At 41.8% G+C, this 25680-nt stretch overlaps 1 protein-coding gene across 3 annotated transcripts in view; it reads left to right on the top strand.

Annotated features, from left to right (window-relative positions):
* Positions 1 to 19417, top strand: part of LOC141752541 (CXADR-like membrane protein) — a 42712-nt gene extending 23295 nt beyond the window's left edge. Inside the window, exons 2-8 of one of the 3 annotated variants that reach the window (XM_074610553.1) lie at positions 10143 to 10300; positions 10918 to 11116; positions 12338 to 12505; positions 12916 to 13038; positions 13210 to 13351; positions 14191 to 16142; positions 16234 to 19417. In XM_074610553.1, coding sequence (XP_074466654.1) covers positions 10143 to 10300; positions 10918 to 11116; positions 12338 to 12505; positions 12916 to 13038; positions 13210 to 13351; positions 14191 to 14563 — 1163 coding nt within the window. In that variant the 3' untranslated portion in view covers positions 14564 to 16142; positions 16234 to 19417. The remainder of the gene's footprint in view (positions 1 to 10142; positions 10301 to 10917; positions 11117 to 12337; positions 12506 to 12915; positions 13039 to 13209; positions 13352 to 14190; positions 16143 to 16233) is intronic. The other 2 variants (XM_074610554.1, XM_074610555.1) reach the window with 2 other exon arrangements.
* Positions 19418 to 25680: the final 6263 nt, after the last annotated feature.

Raw genomic sequence — 25680 nt, forward strand, 5'->3', positions numbered from 1 at the left:
TATTAGAGGTTTGGGGAAGTTGCAAAATATGTATTTTTGTAGTTTAGGTAGTTTTTGGAGACTATGGCTTTGATTCATAATGACAACAACAGATTCTAATAGTGATGGTGGAAAAAAAATACCAAAAGTTCCCACTGTCAATACTGGAGTTGGAAGGTTGATCACTGAATACCTGGAGAATGGAGGAAGGAGAGAAGAAAGGATTGAGGAAGAGGAACACTGAGCAGGGGAATTATGCCGGGAGGAGAAAAAGGACTGGAGGTGGAGGGGAGAGAAGATAAGAGCAGTTTATAAAGTGGATGTTTGGACCCTCCACAGGGGTCACGGCAGGTTTTAGTGTCAGTCTGAGACATCTCTGCCTGTCTCTGGGCTTCATCTGTTTCCCCCTGCAGTGTTGTATTTACTCACTATCACAAACACATTGAAAGCCTGAAAGATGTGCAGCCAGATTCTTTATAAAATAAACAATGCTCTTATGTCTGTTGCTTCATGTGCTTATTTTACTGCAATGCTTAACCTCTCATGTAAGCTTGGATACATTCAACAGGCCTTTGTGTTCAGTGTTAGAGATATACAGTATCATGTGTTGTTGGATTTTCACAGTTTTACAAGCCTATAGTCTCTCAAACATGTCTAAAGGTTGGACAGCACTTTGACAATCTAAAAGCAACCCAAGCTGCCAATTTTACCGCTGACAAAGCCCTAACCTGGATCAGTGCTTGTGTATTAGTCTTAATGAAAGCATTAACAGACTGCAAAGAAAAATCAGCCAATTTTGTAAGAACAAAAATGATCAAACAACAACCCCCGTATGAAGTTTGAACATGTTGCACATAGCAATTAGCATGTGACATATTTCCCTCCACAGTTCCTCCACCTTCTGGTTGGCAGTAGCTCACAGTTATCAGCCATGTGGAGCAGAAGAGGCCTCTACAATCTCTACTATCAGTCTCACTGTCTCTGCTTTCAGCATTTGTATTGTATAGGGGTTTTTTCTTTCTGTGAGGCAAATGTCAAAGGGGCACTGAATAAGTATCCTTGTCAGCTCATTAAGTATCTCTGGTGGATGTTTGACCCCTTTCAGGGCATTTGCCCCCCCGGTCTGACCTTAAGGAGGGTTTGTAAACACACCAGTGACTGCTGCTTGTCACTGCACATTCACTGACAGCCTGCAGAGGGATGCTGGGAGCTCCTAAGAAGTTGGAGAAATAAGTTGTTGGCAGACAAATGTAAAGGTTTCTAATGTTGTGGCTGCTTCTCCTTTCTCTTCTCTCTCCCCACACATCCAACTGATGGATCACTACTGATGGGAATCCTCTTGCCCACCCACTGATCTCCTTATTCACGTCTTACTTGCCCCACCCTCTAATTTCTAATTTCTTATCCTCTTTTACCCGACCAACCCGGTACCAGATGCCATTAGGAGCACCGGAGGACGCAGAGGAACATGATTTTTTTTCAGATTACCTGTCTCATGCACTACTGTCAGGATATAGTGACCGTTTTATAAAAATAACTTTTTTTAATCATATTTGCTCCATTTCTACCCACTGCAGCTTTAACTACAGAAAGATAGTCAACATAAAGCCAATAAGCGATAATATTTTACTTCCTGATGCTGAAGGAAAATCCATTTATTTTGGACCAACGTGTCGTCTCCAGCTAAAAGGGCCGATGTATTGATTACATTCCAAGTGCTATACTGTAATACCTTAAGTGCTTGGATAGCACAGGGAAGACCCTCCCTTCACCAGAGTTGAAATGAAAATAGATCAGGTATGCAGGAAGGGAGTGAGGAAAAGAGGACGGGGGGGAGATTAAGTTGAAAAGAAATAGGTGTAACTAATTAGAATATAAACATGGACATTCTCCTTCACTATTCTTCAACATTCTTTCTCCACGCTTTCATTTTTGACGCATCGCGTCACTGTTCAACTAGTTTCAGCTCATCTGTTTCTGGTTTCATGGCCCAAATCCCAATCTCCACACTCACACAGACTTTGAGGCGCGTTCCCGCAAAGCCGTGAGGGGTCAGAGTTGTCCAGAGCCCTTTATGAACACTTTCCATAAGTCCGCATTACTGCAGCCTTTTTGCCTCTAAGGAATTACCCACAATTCATACCGTTGTGACGTTAAACACAGGGTTACCACGGTTATCAGGGGAAGCCCCATGGCGTAAAATAAAGGTAGACAAGGAGGACGGCACATGGGTGTTCAGCCAGGGATATTTAAATTTACACAGAAGCATTAACATTAAAGGGACTGTTTGTAACTTCTTACATGTATAAATCATTGAAGGTCGGTGTCCCATGCAAGCTCGCGTGTGGCTACGCTGTTCAGACAAGACTCCAACACAAACTACACGGAAACACCAAAACTGCAAAGTTCTATCTAGTGAAGCTCGTCTGTTAAACAGTGTTGGCCGCGGTCGGAGGACGCGGGGGAGACCGTAGCTTTGGTCTCCAGGGCCGGAGTCTCTGCTGTACTCTGCTCCTCTGCCTGCTTGCCTTCACTCACACAACGCGCTCGTTCTCGCTCTTTCGCTCCACCTCTCACGTGCATGCTGCTCACTCCACACTGCAGAAGAGTTAGTTTAGCTCTGAGAATATCTAGTAAATGTACAGTGGATGTTTGTGCAGTAATAACTGCTGCAGCTCCTCCAGACCAACAGAGGTTTACTGTGTCTTGTGAAGGGATGGAGCTCTGCAGAGAGAAACGTTATCGTCTACGACCAAAACTCCGGTGTCTCCCGTGTTCCCTCCGACCGCGGTCGGGAGGCTGAGGCAGGAAAAGCCAACACTAGGATCAGCATTGATTCATGGAGAGACCTTCGTCTGGTCAGCTAACATTACTGCCAAGCAGCTGAAATATAGAGTGATATTGTGGTTTTAGCTGACGTGTGTCGCCTCACTGTGTTGAGCGATGCTCGTTCAAGGCTAGTTCATGTAGAGCGAGCACAAGCGGGAGCGTGAGCAACAGGACGCTGACTTTCGTTGACTTAACGTCCACAGGTGTCGCTGTTAACAAGCAATTCTAATTCTTACAAACAGTCCCTTTAAAGATTTAAGATAGTACATTAAAAAAACATATGAAATCAGAGGAATGCAAGCATTAGAGTATATTACACACCTGGTTTATTCATCAACCGGTTCTTTTCATTTTGCTTAATGAAGTTTGACAAAAACAAGTAAATTGATAATTTGACAGTAACCTCTAGTCTCATAAGGCAAGAGTCTGGAAGAAGTTCAAATAGGCAGTAAAACACATAAAATAAAAACCCGCAATTGGCATCGTCAAGGTAACCTGATATGTCGCCGCAAATGCCGTCCCATTCATATTTATACAATTACACAAAGATTTCTTTGTGTTTTCTGGCTCTTCTCTGGCCAATTCTGCTCATGTATAGCTTTTAACACGTACACACAAACCGTCAGCCCATGTCTTCCACCTTCCTTTTCTCTCACACACACACTCACACGCACACGCGCGCACACACACACACACACACACACGCACACACACACACACACACACACACACACAGCTTATTTGATGATAAGGTTTTGGCACGGCATCACCCACATTGTTTTAATCTGCTGTAGGGCTTCGGGTGGTGAGATATGAAAGAGAGCCAAGAGTGAGGGAAGTAAAGGAAGTGACGGGAGAGAAGAGAGAGAGAGTCAGTCGGGTTTTATTGGGAGGTTTTAGTCTGACCATTCATCTGGTTCCAATCACTGCACCTCTCCTCCAGCCTCCTGCTGTCAGACCTGCCTGAATGTAGGACAGGAACTGGGATCAGCCATTCTGTTTGTTTACATGTGTGTGTGCGTGTGTGTGTGTGTGCGTGTGTGTGTGTGCGTGTGTGTGTGCGTGTGTGTGCGTGTGTGTGTGTGTGTGTGTGTGTGTGTGTGTGTGTGTGTGTGTTCAAATGGGTAGGGGAGTGGTAAGGAGGTGGTTTGCCAGAGGATGTGTGTTCTGGTGTATGTTCGCGTAGTGGGAAGTCTTCTTGTGTGCCAACTTACAGAATGTGTTGTGTGCCAGCGTAGGGGTTTTCCAAATGTTAGTGTTGCCTGTATGCCAGTAATATCTACAGTCTACAGTAATAAGACGACGGAAAAGCAATGCAAACAGAAAAGAATCCATCAGGTTTAGAGTGAATGTTTCTTAGTTAACTGGGCTCTTCATTTTAAACATTAAAAGTCTGTAGCCTTGCTTGCGGCCTCTGATTATGACACACTACAAAACAAATTTGTTAGATGGATGAAAAATGGAGAGACACATTGGTATTGTTAAATTCTTACCACTAGTGGGGCAAAAACATTGACAATTCTGTCCTGAAAGTGTTGCCAAAAGATGGCAATGTTGTTCTGAAAATCAGACCATTTGTTACCCAAATCAATCCACAGCTACTTCTGCTGCATTCCTGTCATGTGAGATGGTCAGGAGATGTATACGTCTGGAGATTTTGTATTCAGTATTGCTCACCAAAAACATATTGTATAAATGAATGTGTTGCCATCCTCATAAAAGTTTTTGCAAAGAACATTTTTAATATTCTGAAACCTGCATTTAATATCTCAATGTTTGCTCCTCAGCAGTTTTCTTCTTTCATGCCTTTGCAGGTGCATCTGCAAACTGTTGATGAGTGGAACAGTGAGAAACTGAAATATGCAAATATTTTACTTAATTTAAAATAGCAATACAACAATTTAAAGTCATTCAATTACAAGTAAAAGTCATTTACTGCAGTTTGACCAACCAAGGCTCCTGAAAACTCAAAAACACGTCCAATTTAGCAGCTTCAAACATGTTTAACTGTGTGTTGTCCATCCAGTACTTTTACTGCAGTAAAGAATGTGAATACTTCTTCAACCACTGGTCCAGTTACAGCTTCAGGGTGTCTTTGTCTCTTATATTAACACTAACATGGCTGGTATATTCCTCCATTGAATGTGGAGCCCTGTGGAAGACCTGTTCACACCCTGCTGGGTCTAGTTCCTGTCCTGCCGTATCTCTCTGTGTGAGGAGAACAAGGTCCAGACCGCCGGGGCTTTAATCCATCTGCTGAGAGAAATAGGCCAGAAGGAACTGAAATGTGACTACATGACACTGATTCTCACATTCAAGGGAAACACTTCTTCAGTTTGTGTGGTATGGGTATGGGTTAGGAGTTGTATCTTTTCAGCGAGCCAGAATAGTTTTCTTTCAACGGCTGTGTAAGAAATAACTCATCAAAGTTCTCAGTTCAGTTTCATGTTGCTCTAATTGCTGTGGAGCCCGGTCTGTTTTACAGCCATGAATGGTCTAGTAGTTCATGGTTGCGGTGCCAACTTCTCCCAATTAGTCACATTTTTACAGCATGCTGTCCACAGTGTTTGGGTTTTGTTTTTAAAGCCTCTATACAAGTGGTTAAAGAACGTCTCAGTCGAACTGCCCCACGGCTGTTACACCAGACTTCATGAAAACTTAACCTGTTTTAAAGTTTTAGATCAAGGAGCCAATCGAAAGGGGGTTTAATATAATTAACAAATAATTAAATAATGCAATGGAATTCAGGCATAAAACGCATATTGACAGATCTCTATGGAGCCATGAATGCGGTTTGGATTTACATTCCTTTTTTTATATTTAGTGTTTTGGCCTACCTTTTAGTCCTTTGATCGGGTCGCGGGGGCAACAGCTCCAGCAGGGGACCCCAAACTTCCCTTTCCCGGGCCACATTAACCAGCTCTGACTGGGGGATCCCGAGGCGTTCCCAGGCCAGAGTAGAGATATAATCTCTCCACCTAGTCCTGGGTCTTCCCCGTGGTCTCCTCCCAGCTGGTCGTGCCTGGAACACTTCCCAAGGGAGGCGCCCAGGAGGCATCCGTACTAGATGCCCGAACCACCTCAACTGATTTTCCTTTGTTAAATAGATTTAGAAAATATTTAACTTTTGATTTTACCGGATAAATCCTCTATGGGGCAGTCATGTACAATAAACAGCTGACATTAATTGAGGTTCAAAAGCAAGCCTGCTTTGGAAAATGTTTTTTTTTTTAATGGTAATTTTTGGTATCTATGTTTAAAAACAAAGCTGTGTTGTCTCACTTAGCTGACAATTATTTCTGATCCTAAGTTCTTAAAGTAAATTGCCAACATTTCGGCAGCTAAAGTAAATAAAATATGATGAAATTGGACAATCCTGAGGAATATCGACCTGAACCGTAAAACATGGAGTTGTACCGCAAGTTAATAAAACACAACTAGAAATGGCTTGCTCGCTAATAAACAAAAACAAGCTTAATTCGGACACAACAAATCAATATATATATATATATAAATATATATATATACAAACATATAGTGTATCTTGTGTAATAAATTGAATGAAATATCATAATGATGAGATATACATGTCGAGTTTTGAAATGCCTCAAGAAAACTGAATGCATGCCTGAGTCTGTTTGTGCGGCATTAATGGATTCTGTAAGTCACCGTGAAATGTGTAGAGATCAGCAGAGATTAAACACCTTTTGAAAGCAGAGGTAGTGGAAGTACGATCAGACCGTAAGCTTGAGAGATTCCCATAACAACTTACAGTACACGGTATGAATGATATTAACTTGTTTTATTTCCCTGTTTAGCATCTTGCAATCCCTAGACTACAACAATGTATCTGTATAGTTTGCTATTGTTGCACAGGTAATGCATTAAGCCGGGAAGTGTTTCATTCTCACAGGCCAAAGCGATTGCAGTCGTCGCGAAAAGACATAAAAGATGATTCATTGTGAGTGCCGGTTCCCCTGTTCCTCATCAAGTGTTCAGGGCTGCAGTGAAATGATTGCATGCCTCAGAGAGCAGCTAATGTGCAGAGAAACAGGTACAGCAGCAGGGCGGCGAGACGTCAGATAACATAACATATACATGCATTATTCACTGCTTGTCAGACTAAGTCTCTGTAAACTGGCAAACATTCACAACTAATTATTAAAACAAAAAAACATGCATGGCATCATTCTTTGGAGGTTATTTGAGCAAATGTTGGAAATGAAAACGACACGTGCAGTAATTCTTTCATCGCCATCGCTTTTCTTTCTCACTGCTCACTCTTTCTTTTCTTTTTCTCAGACAGTTTGCTAGAAGTCATCTTTTCATGCCAAGGTATCTCAAAAAGTTAAAAGTGGATTTCGCTGAAATTTAGTAGAAAGACAACTTTTTTTTATTTTTGGCCTTAACTGCATTTTGTGTGCTGACGGGAGAGTTTGAGCTCTGCACCAATAGTGCAGTAGGTTAGTGTTAGCAGAGGCTTGTGCTCTGTCTAGTGCCTTCTAATTTTGGTTGTGTCTGTTTTCCATTTTGGGTCATGAAATTATGACATTTCCTTTCTGTCCCTCATCATCCTGTGCAGTGTGGTGCAGTGTAGCAATGCTCTCTGCAGCGTGCTGAGTGGGCAGGTTGCCAGATCTTGGCTGACACAGAATATTGTTGGTTGATATGCTGCAGGTGAGTCCGTGGTGCAATCTGCTTTACAGTACAGAGAGTATGTGTTGACAGACGCTGTTCGTGTCCCGTGCGTCACGTTACAATCAGCTGTACAATCACACAACACTATTTTATCCAGTCAGCATTAGGGGTATTCGAGAAAGACACGCAGAATGTCCTTAAAGTGGTGTGCTATTTATAAGCTATATCCCATGAGATCAGGTTGTTCCAGTTATGTGTGGATTTGGTCAGATTAGATTGTGAGTATTAATCAAAGTGCACAAAGACAACACAAGATAAAATAAAGCTTTAGGTATTGCTTTTTTCTTCTACAGAGGATAGGTGCAAGAGGTGGGGGAATCATTCAAATGAGGCAGCACAAAGACATTATTGATATTTTTATACTTGTGTCTTAGATGAGAATAGTTCTCTCAGAACCATGTCTGTTTGCAAATGTACATAAACAACGGAATAAAACACTCTCTAACCAATAGATGCATTCAAATCAGTACCAAAAATAACTTTTAATGGCGGTAAAGCAGACATTTATCTATGGCTTTAGAGTCATAGAATAACAATGTTTGTGCAGGTACAACCCTGAAATATGTATGTAATTCTTAAGCATAAAACCGACCCCAAATCAGAACTGAAATATAATGCATGCATGAAAGAGAATACACTTCTTTTCATAAAAGAATGCACCACCAACAGGATGAAGAAATAAACTATTAGAAGATCAAGGAAAAATGGTCTTGGAGGATGTTATTCTTCCTAAGATCAGAGTGTTCTGTGGTACCCGCCTCAGAGCTCAATCGATGTGCTGACTTGCATATGAGCAAGCGGGCAGGAAGGCGCTGTGACTTACAATGGTTTGAAGGGTAACTGGGCCCTCTGCGTCCCGCTGGCCTCCCACTGCCACTATAATTGGTCCACTGAGAAGTCTACAGGGAGGAGCAGGAGGGAGTTTACTGGAGCACAACTCACCCCAGGGCTTCTTCACAAAACAAAGCTCTCCACGCCACTTTTACCAACAGGCTGCGGACATTTTGTGGCGATAATCGCACACAGGAGTGTGCCTGCACGTGTGCCACATGCACGCACGCACACTTACACAGAAACAAACACATTGTTTTCATATTCATGCACACACATATAGCTCATTCGACACGCGTGCTTCTTTGTATCTTACCTGTATACATTCTACAGCTAATGGACATAGTTATAGATGTCTTGCATGTATGAAGTCAGATCAGTCTCAATATTAATGAATGCATCATATATAAATGACTCCACAAGAATATTGTTCAATGCACACAATTTTTTTTTATCATTGTATATAAATGTAAAGAAAAAAAAAACACATGTTCACTATATAGTCATTTTATATACCGCGCGAGGGACAAGCCGTGATACAGCGACTATATTCGATGTATCGCCCACCCCTAACTGTTTCTGACTTAATCAATGTCATTTCTGTTGTCATTGATGCCAGCTCTGTTCTGCACCCAGGGGGGTCTTTGCTGCTGCTCTCCCTGCCTTTGGCTTTCCATGTATGCACGTGGAAGGGCAAGGAGGTGTGCTCTCCTTGCCTTATGCTACCACGTAGGCTCGTGGATCCACGTATGCGCGTGGATGGGCAAGGAGGTCCCAGAGCAGAGCCATACCGCCAAATATACTGTATACGTTACTGCAACTGGAATAAGTTCTTTGACTAAAGTGGTCCTGACTGAAATATATTTCTGATGCACACACAAATATTTCTTATTTTAAATAAATGCAATAGAAAACCACAAATATATGTATTTGAAGGTATTTGCAATTTTCATCAAAAACAAAAACATACGTTTGTTTTTTCATCATTGAATTCACTTCTGGGAATTTTGGAGTCGATAAATCAACCGTGTAGATTTCTAATATTGGCAGTTTTATCACAAAATACATTTGTGAATCGTTCTGTGTGAATTCATTAATACTGAGACTGATCTGACTCCATATGCATGCACATGCTCAAACACCACCACACACATGCCTGTTGATACAGACATACAAAGCATTAACTTCAGCTAACACACATACAGAGTAAAGACAGAAACTCAATCTCAATTATGCACAGATTCTGGAGACACACACACACACAATAGCAGTATCAATTTAAACTCAAGCACATGCACACACTTTGCGGCCGTCAACACACACACACACATGTCCCTGTTCTATCATCGCTCTAACACAAATGTGTCCAGCCAGCACATCACAGTCCATACAGTTGATCAGTGTCCAAGGAAGGATAAATAAATAAAAGAGGAAACAATGGGAAGCTCAGGCTTTCATCCTCAGCCTCTTGGTAATTCCACCCCAGTCAGCAGTGCCAGTATCGCTCTGTGTACTGCTGCGGTTGGTAAGCCGATATCCCCTCTGGATCTTACCCATTGTACCATGTATCCCTTTTATGTTGGGGGGCTTTTTATCAGTGTAACCTGCGTCAGACTGCGGGGTTGTGTGTCTGCGTCTGTGGGAGAAATTTCCTCCAATCACATTCACAGAAAAGTAGCTGTTTGGTGACTGGAGTTTGATTTAAAACCTTCTGTTTGTTTTCTTATTTATACTTGGAACTGTACTTTCATATTTCATGTCTGATGCAGTGAAGAATCCGCTTGGATTGGTCTTTCTCTCTCCAGTTGTGCTGGGTATGCTGACAACAGGCGCCCAGACGGAGATGAAGAGGGTTGTCGGAGACAACGCGACGCTGCCCTGCCACCATCAGTTCTGGTTGGGTGATGACCCCACTCTTGACATCGAGTGGCTGTTTCTCAGGCCAACCAACAGGCAGAGAGTGGTGAGTGTCTCTCCATGCAAGAGTTTAAATGTTTATTGAGGATGGAACACACTAGATAACAAGCTAATTCATTCGTTAGGGTTACAATATGGGAACCTTCGTTCTAACTCACACAGGCTCTGCCCTCTACTGGACTCTATGGGTACAGTGGGTGGAGCCCGATGTATGTACGACCCTGTCGTGACACCATCTCAACCTAACCACACTGATCCAGACCGGCTAAGGATTAGACACCACAGCCCGCCTACCAAATAAAAATGTATTATTATGATATTACATTAGGGTCGGGAGTAGCTCAGTCGTGGAGCTGGAGAGTTGCACCAAACCCCTAACTGCTTGGGCAATGTGCCCATCACTCTGACATCTCTCCACACATGCACAGATCCTGTGTGTGTATTTTGGGTCTTTATGTGTATGTAAAATTAAAACAGACGTAATAATATAATAATAATAACGGACGTAGATAACAACGTCTTACCTATGTCCTCGCTGGCCTTCTGTAAAAATAGAATGGCTAGTTGTTATAGAGAACCTCCATATTGTTGCACTCACTGTATATATCTTACCTTGTTTACTCCCATCACAAACCCACCCACCTATTTCACCTCCCCCACCAGGTGATCACCTTCTTTGCCGGACGGGTTTTTGACCCCAATGAAGCAGTACGTAGCCGCGTGGCTTTCGCTGGAGAGTACTTAAAAGGGGACGCCACTCTGCTGATCAGTGACTTGTCTCTAACAGACTCAGGAGAGTACAGCTGCAAAGTCAAGACTGGTGCACAATACCACTGGAGCACCATCAACCTCATAGTGCTGGGTAAGTGGCAGACAGCACTTAGGGTGAATAAGAGGAAAACACAGACAGAGGGAGAACTCATGAGAACACAACTGGAAGTGTCATGTAACCCCAAAGCTCTTATAGCTTTAGAGGTGTCATTAAATGTAGTGCAGCACACTGTGGTATTCTGATAGACTGAGGATTCTACACGTTGAGACGCTTCTTTATGTTCCCATTATCAGGGGTCAGCAACCTTTACTATCAAAAGAGCCGTTTTAGACAAAAAAAACCTGTCTGGAGCCGCAAGACATTTGAGCATTGTGATGAAGGTAACACAGTTTATAGTCTAAGTGTATAGTATGTAAGTCTAATGCAGTGAGGGCCAAAGAGCAAATGTACTACGGAGTATAAGGGCCACATTGAGGGAAAAAAAATCTGAGATTTCCAGAATAAAGTCATGATATTATGAGAAAGAAAGTCGTAATATAATGAGAATAAAGTAATAATATTACGAGAATAAAGTCATATTATTACGGGAATAAAGTCATATTGTTATGAGAATAAAGTAATAATATTACGAGAATAAAGTCATATTGTTACGAGAATAAAGTCATAATATTATGAGAATAAAGTCATATTATTACAAGAATAAAGTCATAATATTACGAGAAAAAAATCATAACATTATGAGAATAAAATTAGGGCCACATTGAGGAAAAAAAATAAATCTGAGATTTCGAGAATAAAGTCATAAGTTTCAGAGAAATAAGTAATAATTTTACGTGTTATTTTATTTTTTTCTCGTAAAGTTATGACTTTATTCTCGAAATCTCAGATTTATTTTTTTTCCTCAATGTGGCCATAATACTCCGTCGTACCGTCGTACCATAGACCTACAACAATGATAAATGAAAATGCAAATGTGAACAAAGAACAGTTATTCATTTCCATTTTTATAAATCCACAGGGAGCCACTGGAGAGGAGCTAAAGAGCAGCAGGTTGCAGACCCCTGCCATTATGAACCGGTGGCCAAGTCTAAATCTAGTGTTCTACATATACTTTATACATAAGGATGTATTGCAACGGAAATCTTTTCAACTCAATTCCACATGTGTACAGTAGGAAAATCCCCTCTGATTATATATTCAGCCTCTAATGCTATAGCCAAACGAAAAGCACAAATCTTTTTTGGGGGAAAAAGTGGATGAGGAAACGACGTGTCAGGATATCAGCTCGTTTATCCGATTGTCTATCTGCAGTAAAGCCGTCCAAGCCGCGGTGCTGGATGGAGGGCAAACTGTTGGAGGGCGCTGACGTTAAGATGAGCTGCAAGTCTGCCGATGGCTCCGATCCCATGCGCTACAAATGGGAGAGAGTACTGGACAAGGGCAAGTATATTGGCAAGCTGCCTTCACTGGCCCTGATAGGTAAGTCTACTCACACACTGGAGTATGTGTATGTCTGTCAGTTAGACCTAGGTTTTTACTTTGATACCAATACAAAGTTTAAAATATAAAAAATATACAAACAAGTTTCTATAGCCAAAAAGAAAATAAAGGAGACTAAGCAATGTGTCACCTCAGTGTTTCTCTTTATCAGCTTAGTAAGCAAAATACGACAGGGATTCAGTTCAAGAAATGCAGGACTGTGTGGCCATATTTCAGCTCTTTGACTTTATTGCTTTTTCTGGCAGTCTGCTGCCATAAGCTAGAGCTTCTGTCTACTCCAATTCTTCAATTTCTGCTTTTTTTGACCACTCTTATAAGCATACAGTAGCATATATAACTTCAGAAGGTGACTATAAAAATATATTTTTTTTCTATCTTGCTACTATCAGATTTGAAAAACCCAGAGATTGTGACATTGAAGAACTTGACCAAGGACAACACCGGAGTCTACAAATGCACCGCCAGCAACGATGTGGGAGACGAGAGCTGCACAGTGGAGGTCAAGATGCACTGTGAGTGGAAAAACCCTGAACCGCTGAACACTGAATTGAAAAAATCTGCAACTTTTGATTCAAAAGTGGAGGCCAGCTTGTCACACATTTTTCTCACAGCATCGGAAATCACACAAATGATTTTTAAGCTTTCTTACACAACTCTTTGTGTGTGTTCACATGTGTGTGTAGATGTAAGGGGAATGGGTGTGGTCGCAGGCGCAGTGGTCGGCGTGTCCTTCGGAGTCCTCCTCATCATCCTCATCATCTGGTTGGTGTTCCGCAAAAAAGAGATGAAGAAATATGAAGAAGAAGAGACCCCGAATGAAATCAGGTACATAATGAGAGAGAAACTTTCTCTGCCAGCCATAATGCATTCATATCCCCAGCCTGAACTCTTACAGTTTCATGATAAAGAAAGGAAACTTGTCGGGCTGTCAATTCAAATATTTAATCACGATTAATTGCAAATTAATTGCACATTTTTTGATTTGTTCAAAATGTAACTTAAAGGAAGATTTCTCAAGTATTTAACACCACCTAATAATTTTAAGTTGCGTTAATGGGTTAAAGAAATTAGTGGCCTTAAAACAAATTTGCGTTAACGCGTTGTTATTACGTAGACTGACTGTAAACTGTGTGTTGCTATATACAATACCGTCTTCAGAAGTGAGTCCTTGTCTCAGACTGCCAACTCAATTAGCACTAATATCATCAAAGCAGCATCTGAAGCAGTGAACTGTAGGACTCCTCCCTCTGATTCCAACAATGCTCCAACAGCAGGAGACCAGATCTTCATAGAGATGATTCCCTAAATGACTGCATGAACAGTTTAACAACAGTTTAATTTTTTTCTCTTCACTTAGTTATTTGTATGTTTTAACACAAGACTAAGCAATCATACTTTTGGCAATTAGTAAGTGTGAGGATGAATAATGCAGGCTGGTGGGGATAGCTCCCCATCAATAATGTAGCCAGTGACAGAACAAGAAATAGGGTTAGTCTCCAACTAAGTAGTAAACACACAACTTGAGATTGTGTTTGTGTTTACTGGATAAAGTTCAAGACTAACATTTAACTTTATCTGCGCAGTGTTAGTTATAATTTGTCCACATGTTTATTTGAGCTGTTGAAGGCACTCTGTGAAGTCATGCAACCATGTCCTCATTTCAGGGAGGATGCAGAGGCTCCCAAAGCCAAACTGGTGAAGCCCAACTCCCTCTCGTCCCATTCTGGCAGCTCTCGCTCGGGCACCTCCTCCACTCAGTCCATGGTGCACAACATGGGGCTCCGAGGCCAACGAGCCTGCGTTCCCGCCGTGGCGGCCCTCAAGGAGAACTGCCCGACCTCCTCCTTCCCTCAGGCTCCTCCTGCCTACACTCAGTCAGTTCCCAAGACTCCTGAGCCCCGTTCAACACTAACCTCCACATCTACCTCCAACTGCAAGCCCAGCTCTCCCTCTAAACTGAGTCCTGGAAACCTGAGCCGCATGGGGGCCACTCCTGTTATGATCCCCGCCCAAACCAAGGCCTTTCAGACTGTGTAGATGTAATCACACAGAGAAAAAAGGCCAAGGCAGCCTCAGGACACAGCAACTAGCTGAACCCAAGAGAGGAGACTCTGATAAAGACCCAATTATATTATCTAGATATATTCTCACCATTCACAATCCGACGCATACTTTGAGCAGTTTAACTCTTTGAGAATCTCTGCTCTACACTACCAATATAGGGACAGGCTTCTTCTGGCGTTGTTTAATGACACTCCTGAGCAACATCTGTGATACTGTTTTATGGACTGTGATTATGAAAGACAAGTCGGTGTTGAAACTGAAGTAGCAGTTGAGTGAATGGGATGAGGATAAAATGATTACATTACATGGCCACTTCATTCTTTTTGCAGAAGACTGCTCACAGATACAACTGAAGAAGTTCTAGTAGTTCATAGGGGGAATGGGAAAAAGGAACAAACTTGAACACCTTCATACAGTACACCACTTTACACCTGTTGTGTGAAATGAAAACACCCTGCACCTATGACTGAACTGATGAAAGTAGTTTACCTGGAGGTCGTTATAGTATATATACAGCCCGTTCTCATTCCCAGGGCGTCAAATACCATCACTTACTACAACTACAATGTAAACCCATCCGCGTCAACATTAAACGCTCAGGGAAAGTGCGCCGGGAGTCAGTGACGTAGCTTTAAGAACGAAAAGACACACACAGGGCAGGTGGGAGTGGACGTGGATGGGTCCAACAAACACAAGGCTTTCATCCAGGACACCGCTGTTTGTTTCCCGTGTGTCACGTTACAATCAGATGTTCGTTCATATTCCCCCGTTAACAACGTTCAGTATCATGTTCACTGTACAAACGTAGTAGACAACCATGTTGTTTTTTTCCGAACCTTAACTATAGTGGTTTTCTTGCCTGAACCTATGCACGTTTTTTGTTTACTTCACAACATTAAGCACGTGTTTACTGCGACCGAAAAGTGATGCCGAGGACTCGTTAACCACGTGTTTACTGCGACCGAAAAGTGACGCCGAGGACGCGTTAAGCACGTGTTTACTGCAACTGATTAGTGATGCTGAGGATTCGTTAAGCACGTGTTACTGCAACCACAAAGTGACGCAGAGTACTTGTTAAAAACGTGTTTACTGCGACCGATAAGTGGCGCTGAGGACTCATTAAGCACGTGTTTACTGCGACCGAAAAGTGACGCACAGGACTCATTAAGCACGTGCTTACTGCGACCGAAAAGTGACGCTGAGGACTTGTTAAGCACGTGCTTACTGCGACCGAAAAGTGACGCTGAGGACTTGTTAAGCACGTGTTTACTGCAACTGATTAGTGATGCCGAGGACTCGTTAAGCACGTGTTTACTGCGACCGAAAAGTGACGCCGAGGACTCGTTAAGCACGTGTTTACTGCGACCGAAAAGTGACGCCGAGGACTCGTTAAGCACGTGTTTACTGCGACCGAAAAGTGACGCCGAGGACTCGTTAAGCACGTGTTTACTGCAACTGATTAGTGATGCCGAGGACTCGTTAAGCACGTGCTTACTGCGACCGAAAAGTGACGCCGAGGACTCGTTAAGCACGTGTTTACTGCGACCGTAAAGTGACGCCAAGGACTCGTTAAGCACGTGTTTACTGCGACCGTAAAGTGACGCCAAGGACTCGTTAAGCACGTGTTTACTGCGACCGTAAAGTGACACGGAGGGGTCTGACGAAGCATCAGTCTATGACGAGCTGGGATGAGAACTGGTTGGTATATAAACAAGATGAATGGCTCAGATTGTATAAACAGACTTTATGTGGACGCTTCATATATCCATCCATACATGTTGTCACACGCTGTAATATGGACATAAATGATAGTGAATCCCTTCGTCGATGCTTCCTCCGTGCCGACAGATGCGTAGATGTGCACATTCCCCATTTTCAGTAATTTAATGTGGATTCATAGAGGACACTTCATGTTCATACTATTTATACCATGTCATGGTTCAAGGAGAATTCAGAGAAGCGTTTTTTGGGGGGAATTTTCAGGATCATGGAGCACTTATATTTTTTGAAGATTGTTACAGGGTTAAGTAGAGGCCCTACTGAGAAAGTGCCACATTTGTTTCGTTTTATGTGTAATATATATTCTTTTTTAATCCATGAATGAAAAACTGTATGAATGTGATGCTATACGAGATGTTTTTTCTTTAGAAATAAGTTAGTAAGAACTTCAAAATTTTCGTTTTGAAGTTAAATGAGTTTTATATGACTCATTGAATCATTTATATATAGAGAAAATTACCTTCGGCACTCTTAATACACTTGGAACTTAAATAATGATCTCTAAAGAGTGCCTTTAGTCATACAAATGCTCATTGTACTATTGAAAGTACAACACATTGCAAATTAGTTGTCTTTCACAAGGATTCGGGGTTCAGGGGGAGAGCTCCATTTATATCTGACCTACTGCATACCAGCCATAGCCAACAGACAGACAGACAGACAGACGCATGGACAGAATGAATCCTGCCCTTGTGCCTCATCTCCCTTCAGCAGAGAGGACAAAGCTGATCCTTCTCTATTCCTCATTCTTCAATCACATGCCTTCCATTCAGTGCATAATCTGCTTCTTATCCCTTTTTCCTCTTTCAACTTGTCTTGTGAGTCACACACCAGCTTCTCGCTTTTCTCCCATGACACTGTACTTAATTCTAGTTATTTGCATGTTGGGGGGAAATTATATATAACCATGATCCAAGGACGGAGCTTTCTCACTGTTGTGTTCAAAGCCAAAGCTACAATGACTTATACGTACAATTCAGATATCCCTATTATCAGTTAATCTTGGTGTGATTATTATACTATTAAAGCACCAGCGGACACACCTCTCTGACTGGAGTGTTCGTCCAAACTTGCACCTATAGCACACCTTAAGATAAGTGATCACTGGTCTGTCGGAAAGTATTTGCCACCAACATTCAACTACATACACTGAAGTTTACCTTTTACGTATGCTCTTGGGGTTAAGAGCATTCCAATCAATATTGAGGAACATAATCAGCTGTTTTCCATATAGCCAATAAAAACCTGGAGCTGTTCCATAGACTGTAGATTGGCAAAGTGATTGCGTGGACTGAACTAGAACAGGTCAGCAGCAGACATGAGGAGACAAGGTGCCCTTTATCCCCAGATAACCTGAAGACATTACTGTAATGAAACAGAAGGCTCCACCGTTTACAGGACTCTATGGGTAATACTCTCCTCCAATCACAAGCACCCATTCGCCCACTGAACTTTGCACAAACATAACCAATCAGGATGCGCCTACCCGAATATGTGCAGACCCCACAGTGTATAAGGCAGCATCCACCACTGTCAGACATCCTTTTCTCTTCAGCGGATGGCGATTTGCTCCACGGATAGAGTCGCCGCTTCTAGAACCTCGACGTATCCGAGCCTTTTCACGTGAAAGGATCTTCACAACGCTTGCTTCGAGCGGCTCGGTGCAGGCCGCGTAGAGCGGTGTTCAGCAGTTACCAGCTCCCAAGATTTGACGCTGGCAGCGCGGGGTTCACTTTCGGTGCTTCAGTGTGATGCTTCACTATACGATGACGGCCGGAGCATGAGGTCAACTCTGTCGGAGTCCTCGCTGCAGCTGCAACAACGCTCGGGAGTGGACTCAGACGCCCCGTTCTCATCGAAGCGTTGAGAGTGAAAGCACCGCTGCTGGTGTCCAATCTTGAAGGCAGCACTCAGCAAGCCGGGCAGGGCTGGTGGCTGCTGAACACCGCTCTCTGCGGCCTGCGCCGAAGCACTCAATGGGTTACTGCCGATCGCTGAAGAGAAATGGATACTAGGCACTACTGAGTACTGTGGGACGCACGTATTTTGTAGGCACGTCCTGATTGTCCGGCTACGTTTATGCAAATCTCAGTGGGTGAACGTGTGCGTTTGATTGGAGGAGAGTAGTACCCAGAGTCCAGTAGAGGGCGGATCCTGTGTGAGTTAGAACTTGTCTTAACGGCTCCGTTAATGGGCTAGTATACTCCATCAGAACTGCTTGTCAGATGGTTTGTTAGCTCCCCCACACCTTTCCTATGTTCAATTAAGGGGGGCTGTGTCCAACCATTTCTGTAACTTTCCGAAACGGACAATCCAGCATTCACACCCACTTCACGCCGTGATTGGCCAGCTGTGCGGAGGTGAGAGAGTAAAATGGGTTTGAACTTATCTCTCAGCTCTGTTTTTTTATTTGTGTTGTGGCATTATCACTGAAGCAGTCTGCGTCGTATTTTCACTGATAGTCTTACCTTCTGTAGCAAAATGAACAGGCTCATATCTCCCTTGATGTCCATTCTAACTGGACATAAGCACCAGTATCAATGCAGTGGGGCTTCCTGAGCTTCTACCATGCAAACAGTGTAAAGTTAAAAGAAATCAAGGTGTGAAATCCACCAATAAAAGCTGAAGAATGATGGTTATATGCATGTTACAGATACTAAACTATAAGAAGAATTTTGACATTTGTTTTGCCTTAAAGCTTATATATTATTGAAATGATACTCCTATAGATACAATATAATGGTCAAACTGTAAATTCATAAATCTATATTTTTTGGTTTCCATTTGATTCTGGATTTGCATTGACTACACCATACTGTGTACCCATCTTAAAACTTCTTTATGTAAATATGAAAGTCCTTCTGCAGCTCAGCTGTTCTCTCTCTCATGAGATCAACGTCAGGCTTTCATTTTGAGGTGGGGTTAACTAAAAGGGCCATGCATATAGTCCTCTGCTTGAGTGAAAGAGCGATATTTGTACAGAAACTCAAATGTTTTTTTTGTCTTTTGTTCTTTTATAAAAATAAAACTTTGAATGGAGATACTACACAGAGCTACAGTCCTGTCTTTATTCCCGGTACAGTCTGCCCAGTTTGTGTGTTTAAATGGTTACTTTTAAATAACTGAACTGCCTGCATATCTGACAAGAACTGTGCAGAAAGGAATAAAATACATGTGGACTAGTTGGATGTAGCAACATAATTTGAATGTCACTGGGCTTCTCAGCATGGCAGGATACTGAAGCAATAAGCAATTCCCCAATGATTGGTTTTGTTTTTTTAAATGGCCATGTCTACTGAACTGGAAGTAACACTCCTGTACACTAGAATAACCTGTCATGTTTTTATCAAACTGCAGCCATGCAGCTCTGTGCTGTGTTAAGGGTTGCGTGACTGCATAGTACTGCAGAATGAAATGTCCTGTTGAACTCACATTACCGCAAATCTTGATAACATTTTTTAACTCCTGGTCTACTGGCTTTATCCAGAGTTTTCAGCTGCATGATCTAAGCCTTTATCAAACCTGGAACTGGACATAAGATTTCTTGCCCCAAATAATTAATGTTTTTATTATTTATTTATTTTTCACTCAACCCAGTCACACTGCTCTACAGAGACACAGATTAAAGTATAGATTGAAGGTATAATATGCAGGAATTTTCTAAGAAACAATTTACAGACTGATAGAAAAATAATCCCTCTCAAACATCACTTATGAGCCACTACAAGTGTGGTGGTGTCTGTATCTGCAGAGAACCTGCAGCCCTCTGCCTGCATTTTCTCTTTTCTTCTTAATTTGCTGTGTTCGGGACGTTTCTGGTCTTCAACAATAACATATTATTACATATAAACAGTATATATATATATATATTGAAAATGAAAAAATCTGGAGGTGTGGAGTTAGACAGAAGTGAGCTTACCAGACCTCTGTGGCCCGCTGCTCATCTCTGCTGCAGGCTATAGAGGCTGCATTAGCCACTACTGGCATTACACACCCAAATCTCTAACCCAGCTGTTGGCAATTGAGTTGCATTGTGGGTAATGTAGGTAGCAGGTTTTGACAAGGACATGGAATAAAAAAGATAATATTTGTGGTTCTGCTGCATCAATTTTAAACTGTTTTTTAAACTGTTGATCGTGAGTCAGACAATGTTTTTTTAATTTTATTTTTATACATACATGAAATTCAACCTCTGCATTTAAACCCCCCTAAGCATTAGGAGCAGGGAGAAACTTGAAGTTCAGTGTCTTGCTCGAGGACACTTCGACATGTGGACAGGAGGATCGAACCGCTAACCTTGTGATTAAAGGTTACAAACTTTATTTATTTGAGGTAATCCTTTTTCTACACTCCTTGATATACACATGATACTAATATTGTTGTTGCAGTGCATGTGGCTTTCTTAGCATTTTTCCCAAAAATGTATATTTATTGGAAAACTGCCCTTAAGTCAGTTTTCTTTAAAATGTTCCTTTAATTTGCAAAAATAAGATAAATGCCAGTTGACATAAAATAAACAAACAACTGAAGCAGTGACAGACCTGTTCAAATCTTTCATATACGAAGATCACTGTAAATCACTGCAGTTGAAAAATGTAATTGGAAATTAAACTATTCCCACGAGGTAAAGCAGCAGCAGGAACTTATAAACTGAACTCTGGTGATGTTTAGGGTCAAAGGTGAACATTATTCAACATCTTGAAGTGTATCCAAGGTTAACTGCTTGGCAGGTTGACTGTTGACCCTAACATGATTAGTGGTGAAGGGGACATTCAGTGTAGAACGCAGAAGCCAACAGAGAAACTATTTGCAAAGCTTCTATAAACACTGTCCAACTTGCTGATATTTCATCCATCTGCTTGTCTCTTTGCCATGGCTTGTTAAAAGGGATCATATCCATTGGCCAGAGAACAAGTTTTTAAATCCGTTGTGCAGCCAATGATGGTCTCTAGTGGTAAATGGCTGCTATTGCATTAAGCAATGGAGAAGGATGAGTAAACAAAAAAAAAAAAAGTGTCTTCAAACTAGAAAGCAGCAGTTTGAGAATGAAGATATTACACACAGGTAAAAAGGGATGACACATTGAATGCAGCCAATCAGCAGGATATTCAGAGATAAAGCCATAGTTGAAAATGATTGAAAAAGATAGTAGGTGATATAAAATATTTATAAAGTAGAGGTTATATCATATACAAAGGATTCATGTTTTACATTTATGAATATGGCTGTATGATATAAAACCATTGACAAGTTAATAAGGCAGTCTGTGTACTTTAAATGCTAGTCACCTTTTTACATTTAGCATAGCTTAATGTGTCAGCATGGAGCACAGCGTGGAGTGATTGGACTTGGCTTTCGCCATCTTTGTTAATTTACTCATGGGTCAAACACCAGTCTCTCAAAAACGTGAATTTAAAATTTCCAGTTGAGCTCTGTTTTTTTCAGCCATTTCTTTCTCACTCAGTCAGTGAAATGAAATGAATTAGTTCAGTAATGTCCAGATGCAGCAGGACAGTGCTCATGAATCACAGCCTCAGAACAGACACCTTACCACAGTGCAGAGCTGCATGGCTGTTTACAGCTTGATAAAACCATGAATGATTATTTCACTGTGTTATGGTCAGGGGGATCATGACAGATCTGGGCTGCAGGTTTCTCTGAGCCTTGCTCATCAGGAGTCATTGGTGGCACCTGTGATCAGTCTCAGCTGCTGATAATCAGCCTGGCTGGGAGGCTCTATCAGGTTGGCTGCACCCTGCTCAGTTGGTTGTGCGTCTGCAGAGGTTCAACACCTTCAGTTGGCTCTCTGTGTTTACATTGTGTTTTAGTGATTCTGTGGGTTTTGTGGGTTTTTGATTTTGAGTGTGCACATCTTTAACCAGCCTTTACTTCTCTTTTGCGTCCCCCCTCAGTGACTCCCAACTTACATTTCATTTGGGTCCGATACCTTTTTCGTTGGTCTATCATCTTTGGTAGATTTAGTGGGCTGCTGTGAGGTGTTATAGTTTCACAGTTTCCTTTAAGAACCAAAGGGACCCTTTTATTATAATTTTCTGTGTGCAGTTTATTTTTGTTAGTTTCCCAGTAGCGACCCCTGTCATTTAGATTTGTTTTTTTGGGGAACGTAACAATTGGGGGCTCGTCCGGGATCACTATAAACCTGTTCTTTGTGCAGGTATATTTTGTTGGTCGCTGTCATTCAGTTTAGTTTTTTTGGGGGAACATAGCACTAGACAAGTAAGAAGGACAAACCGTCTTGATAAGCATCTGATTTTCTGCTAACGTAAACATTATTGTCGCAAACGGATAATATTTCAAGAAAGCCGCTGTCCTGTTAAGCCAAACCATGATTTTTGTTTTTACTAAACCTAACTAAGTAGTGTTGTTGCATTTTTGGTTTGGTTTTGTTTCAATTTTACAAAGTTTACCGCTTGTTTCAAACAGTGTGACCATAATCCGGATAAAATAAGTTTCCCTCAAAATGTAATTGAGAATGCAGTTTAGTTGTGTGGGAATGTCATTTTGTTGGGAGTCAGTGTTGACTGAGGACACTGTGGTTATGTCCTCAGTGGCTCTCCTCAGTATTCAGCCACCTTGGGGGAGTTACATTCTACATAGAAATAAATAAAAAAAAATAAAAAATGGAAAAATAAAACAACAAAAAGACATCAGAGCTGGTATTGTATACCTGACCTGAGGTCCCATTAATGTCTAAACCTTCATGTTGGGATATCTTCATGTTAAGATCTAATGCAATCCAATACAGCTCAGCCATGAATTCTACCTTTACAAAGATAATAATTTTCAATTTTAATTGCTTTTAATTACTTGGTTCCGTCTAAAGGTCGGCCATAAATATGTAATATTCAATTAAAATAAATGCTTTAAAAAGGGAAAGCTTGTGAATCCAGCGGTTTTAGACTTTGTTTTTAGATTGTTCTACTGAGTTTCACCTAGAGCCCCGATGCATGTATTCATGGGAAGGCGGCCCTCAAGGTCTCCTCTGGTGGAAATGAAGGCAACTTAATGATTTATGACTATGCAAATGTGTTTACAGCTGCTCTTCTGTGCTTCTTGAAGTGTTTTTTTCTGCAGCAACAAGGTGTGTATGTACCACTTTAGCTACTTTGCATTTAAATGCATGTGTGTGTGAAGAGGAATGGATTTAGTAACATGAGTGGTCTCAGAACTTGTGATTATTAGTTGATATTTAGCAAGTGCTTTAATTTGTAATGAATTTCCTAGCTTTTTAACTTAATAGGGGCACAGGATTAATCCTCATTTGGACAAACTATTATAACCCTGTGCAAGCATGCAGTGTTTTCCTGTGGCCTGCTGGATGACGCCACAACAGTGTACATGCAAGGGTGCAGAATGTGAGCAGGTGCGGACCAGAGTAAAATAGACGGCCTAGAAGAAATGGGTCACTTGCAAAGAGCAAAGCATAGCAAGGAGGGAAGGGGGGAGAGGGAGGAGGTGGATAGGTGTTGGTATAGTTGGAGGAAAGGGTAAGGGAGGAGGTTCGGAGAAAGAAAAATCAGGGTGGAAGAGGAACAAAAGAGAGAGTGAAAAAAAAACGACAAATTCCACTGCTGAGACTTTAAGAAGTAGAAGAAGAGGATGTATGCGTTGATCCAGCACTGTCCTCTGCTTTCCATCCAGCAGGCTTTGGGACAGTGAAACTGTAGTTAATGAATGGGTCATGATGGTGGTCCAGAGTCGCAGGGCTGCTATCTGCAAGTGTCTTCTCTCAGGAGGAGGCTGACCTTCAACAGGGTCAAGTGAGTTCATTCTCAACACTGCCTGTGTACGTGCTGTACCTGTGCTTTATCTTGTGCATTGATGATAACAGCAAAACGTTGTGTCATTGATGCAGTTGACTTTTAGAAAGTTTTACTTTTGCATTTTGTTTGTTATGTTATTGGCATTTAAACAAAGTTGTAATACCTTATGTGTTTGTTGTATCAGAGTAGTTCTGCTACAGTGACATCATCTGCTTTATGCAGTTCATCACAGCGTGCACGGTTGAAGTAATTATATTTTTCCAGGGACTGCATGATTTTGTACTTTCCACTTAAAATGATACACTGTATGGCTAAATGTACCTTGGAAATTGAACACAGTTTTTAGTTCAGCCTCATTGTATGACGAGGCTAGAGACGCTGCATGGGTCACAATTAATGGCTTTCTTAGTACAGAGCATTTTCATTAACTATAGATGATATTAAGAACATGTGCATTATTTTTTCTCATTAGCGTTAATACTTTCCCCTCCGGGGCTGACAGCAGGACGGGAAAGCTGAGGTGAGAAATATTCATCAACACATTACTGCTGATAGCTCACAAAAGTTTCCTAAATCAGGCCGTTTTTGCTTCTCTGAGGGGCTGAAAAGCAACTATTTTAGTTTTTTTCAAAGCTGACTCCCCTTATTGTGGATGAGGCAGCTGTCTCTGGTTTTGTTGTTTTGAAAAAAACAGACATAAGTGAGTGTGTGAGTTAAAGTACAGACGGGAGCAGCTGTTGCACACCTACAGTTAATGCTAATAATCATAGGACATTACTTTAAAAGCTCACAGCTGATGCTATTTTCATTTAGTAGTAAATAACATGCGATAGTGCTACTAACATGTAAACTAACATGCTTAAGATATAACATATTATATTTTTTATTAGGTTTATAAATCTGTTTATTATAAAACCTCTAAAGGGAGGCTTCCAGGAGACACGGTCGTGAGCCTTCTCCAAGTCCACAAACACATGCAGACTGGATGCAAACTGCTGTGACCCCTCCAAGAGCCCCAAGAGCTAGTCCATTGCTCCTCATCTAGGACGGAATCTGCAATGCTCCTCTTGAATCTCAGGTTCGACAATCGGTCGGAGTCTCCTTTCCAGCACTTTAGAATAACCTTTCCCGGGGAGGCTGAGTAGCATGCTGCCCCGATAATTGGAGCACACCGGTCCTCTTTAAAAATGGGAACCACCACTGCCATCTGCCACTCCATAGGTATTGTCCCTGACCTCCACGCGACACTGAAGAGGCGTGTCAGCTAAGACAGCCAATCAATGTCCAGAGCCTTCAGCATCTCACGGTGAATCTCATCCACCCTGGCGACTTGCCACCGAGCAGCTTTTTGACTACCTCAGCGACCTCTGCCAGGGAGATGGATAAGTCTTCCCCTGAATCTTCAAACTCTGCCTCCTCCAAGGACGTGTTGGACGGGTTCAGGAGTTCCAAGTACTTTTTCCACCACTCGACAATATCCCCAGTCCGGGTCTGCAGTTCTCCTTCCCTGCTGAACACAGCCTGAGC

The sequence above is a fragment of the Sebastes fasciatus genome, chromosome 16 (assembly GCF_043250625.1).
Source record: "Sebastes fasciatus isolate fSebFas1 chromosome 16, fSebFas1.pri, whole genome shotgun sequence".
Classification (NCBI taxonomy): domain Eukaryota; kingdom Metazoa; phylum Chordata; class Actinopteri; order Perciformes; family Sebastidae; genus Sebastes; species Sebastes fasciatus.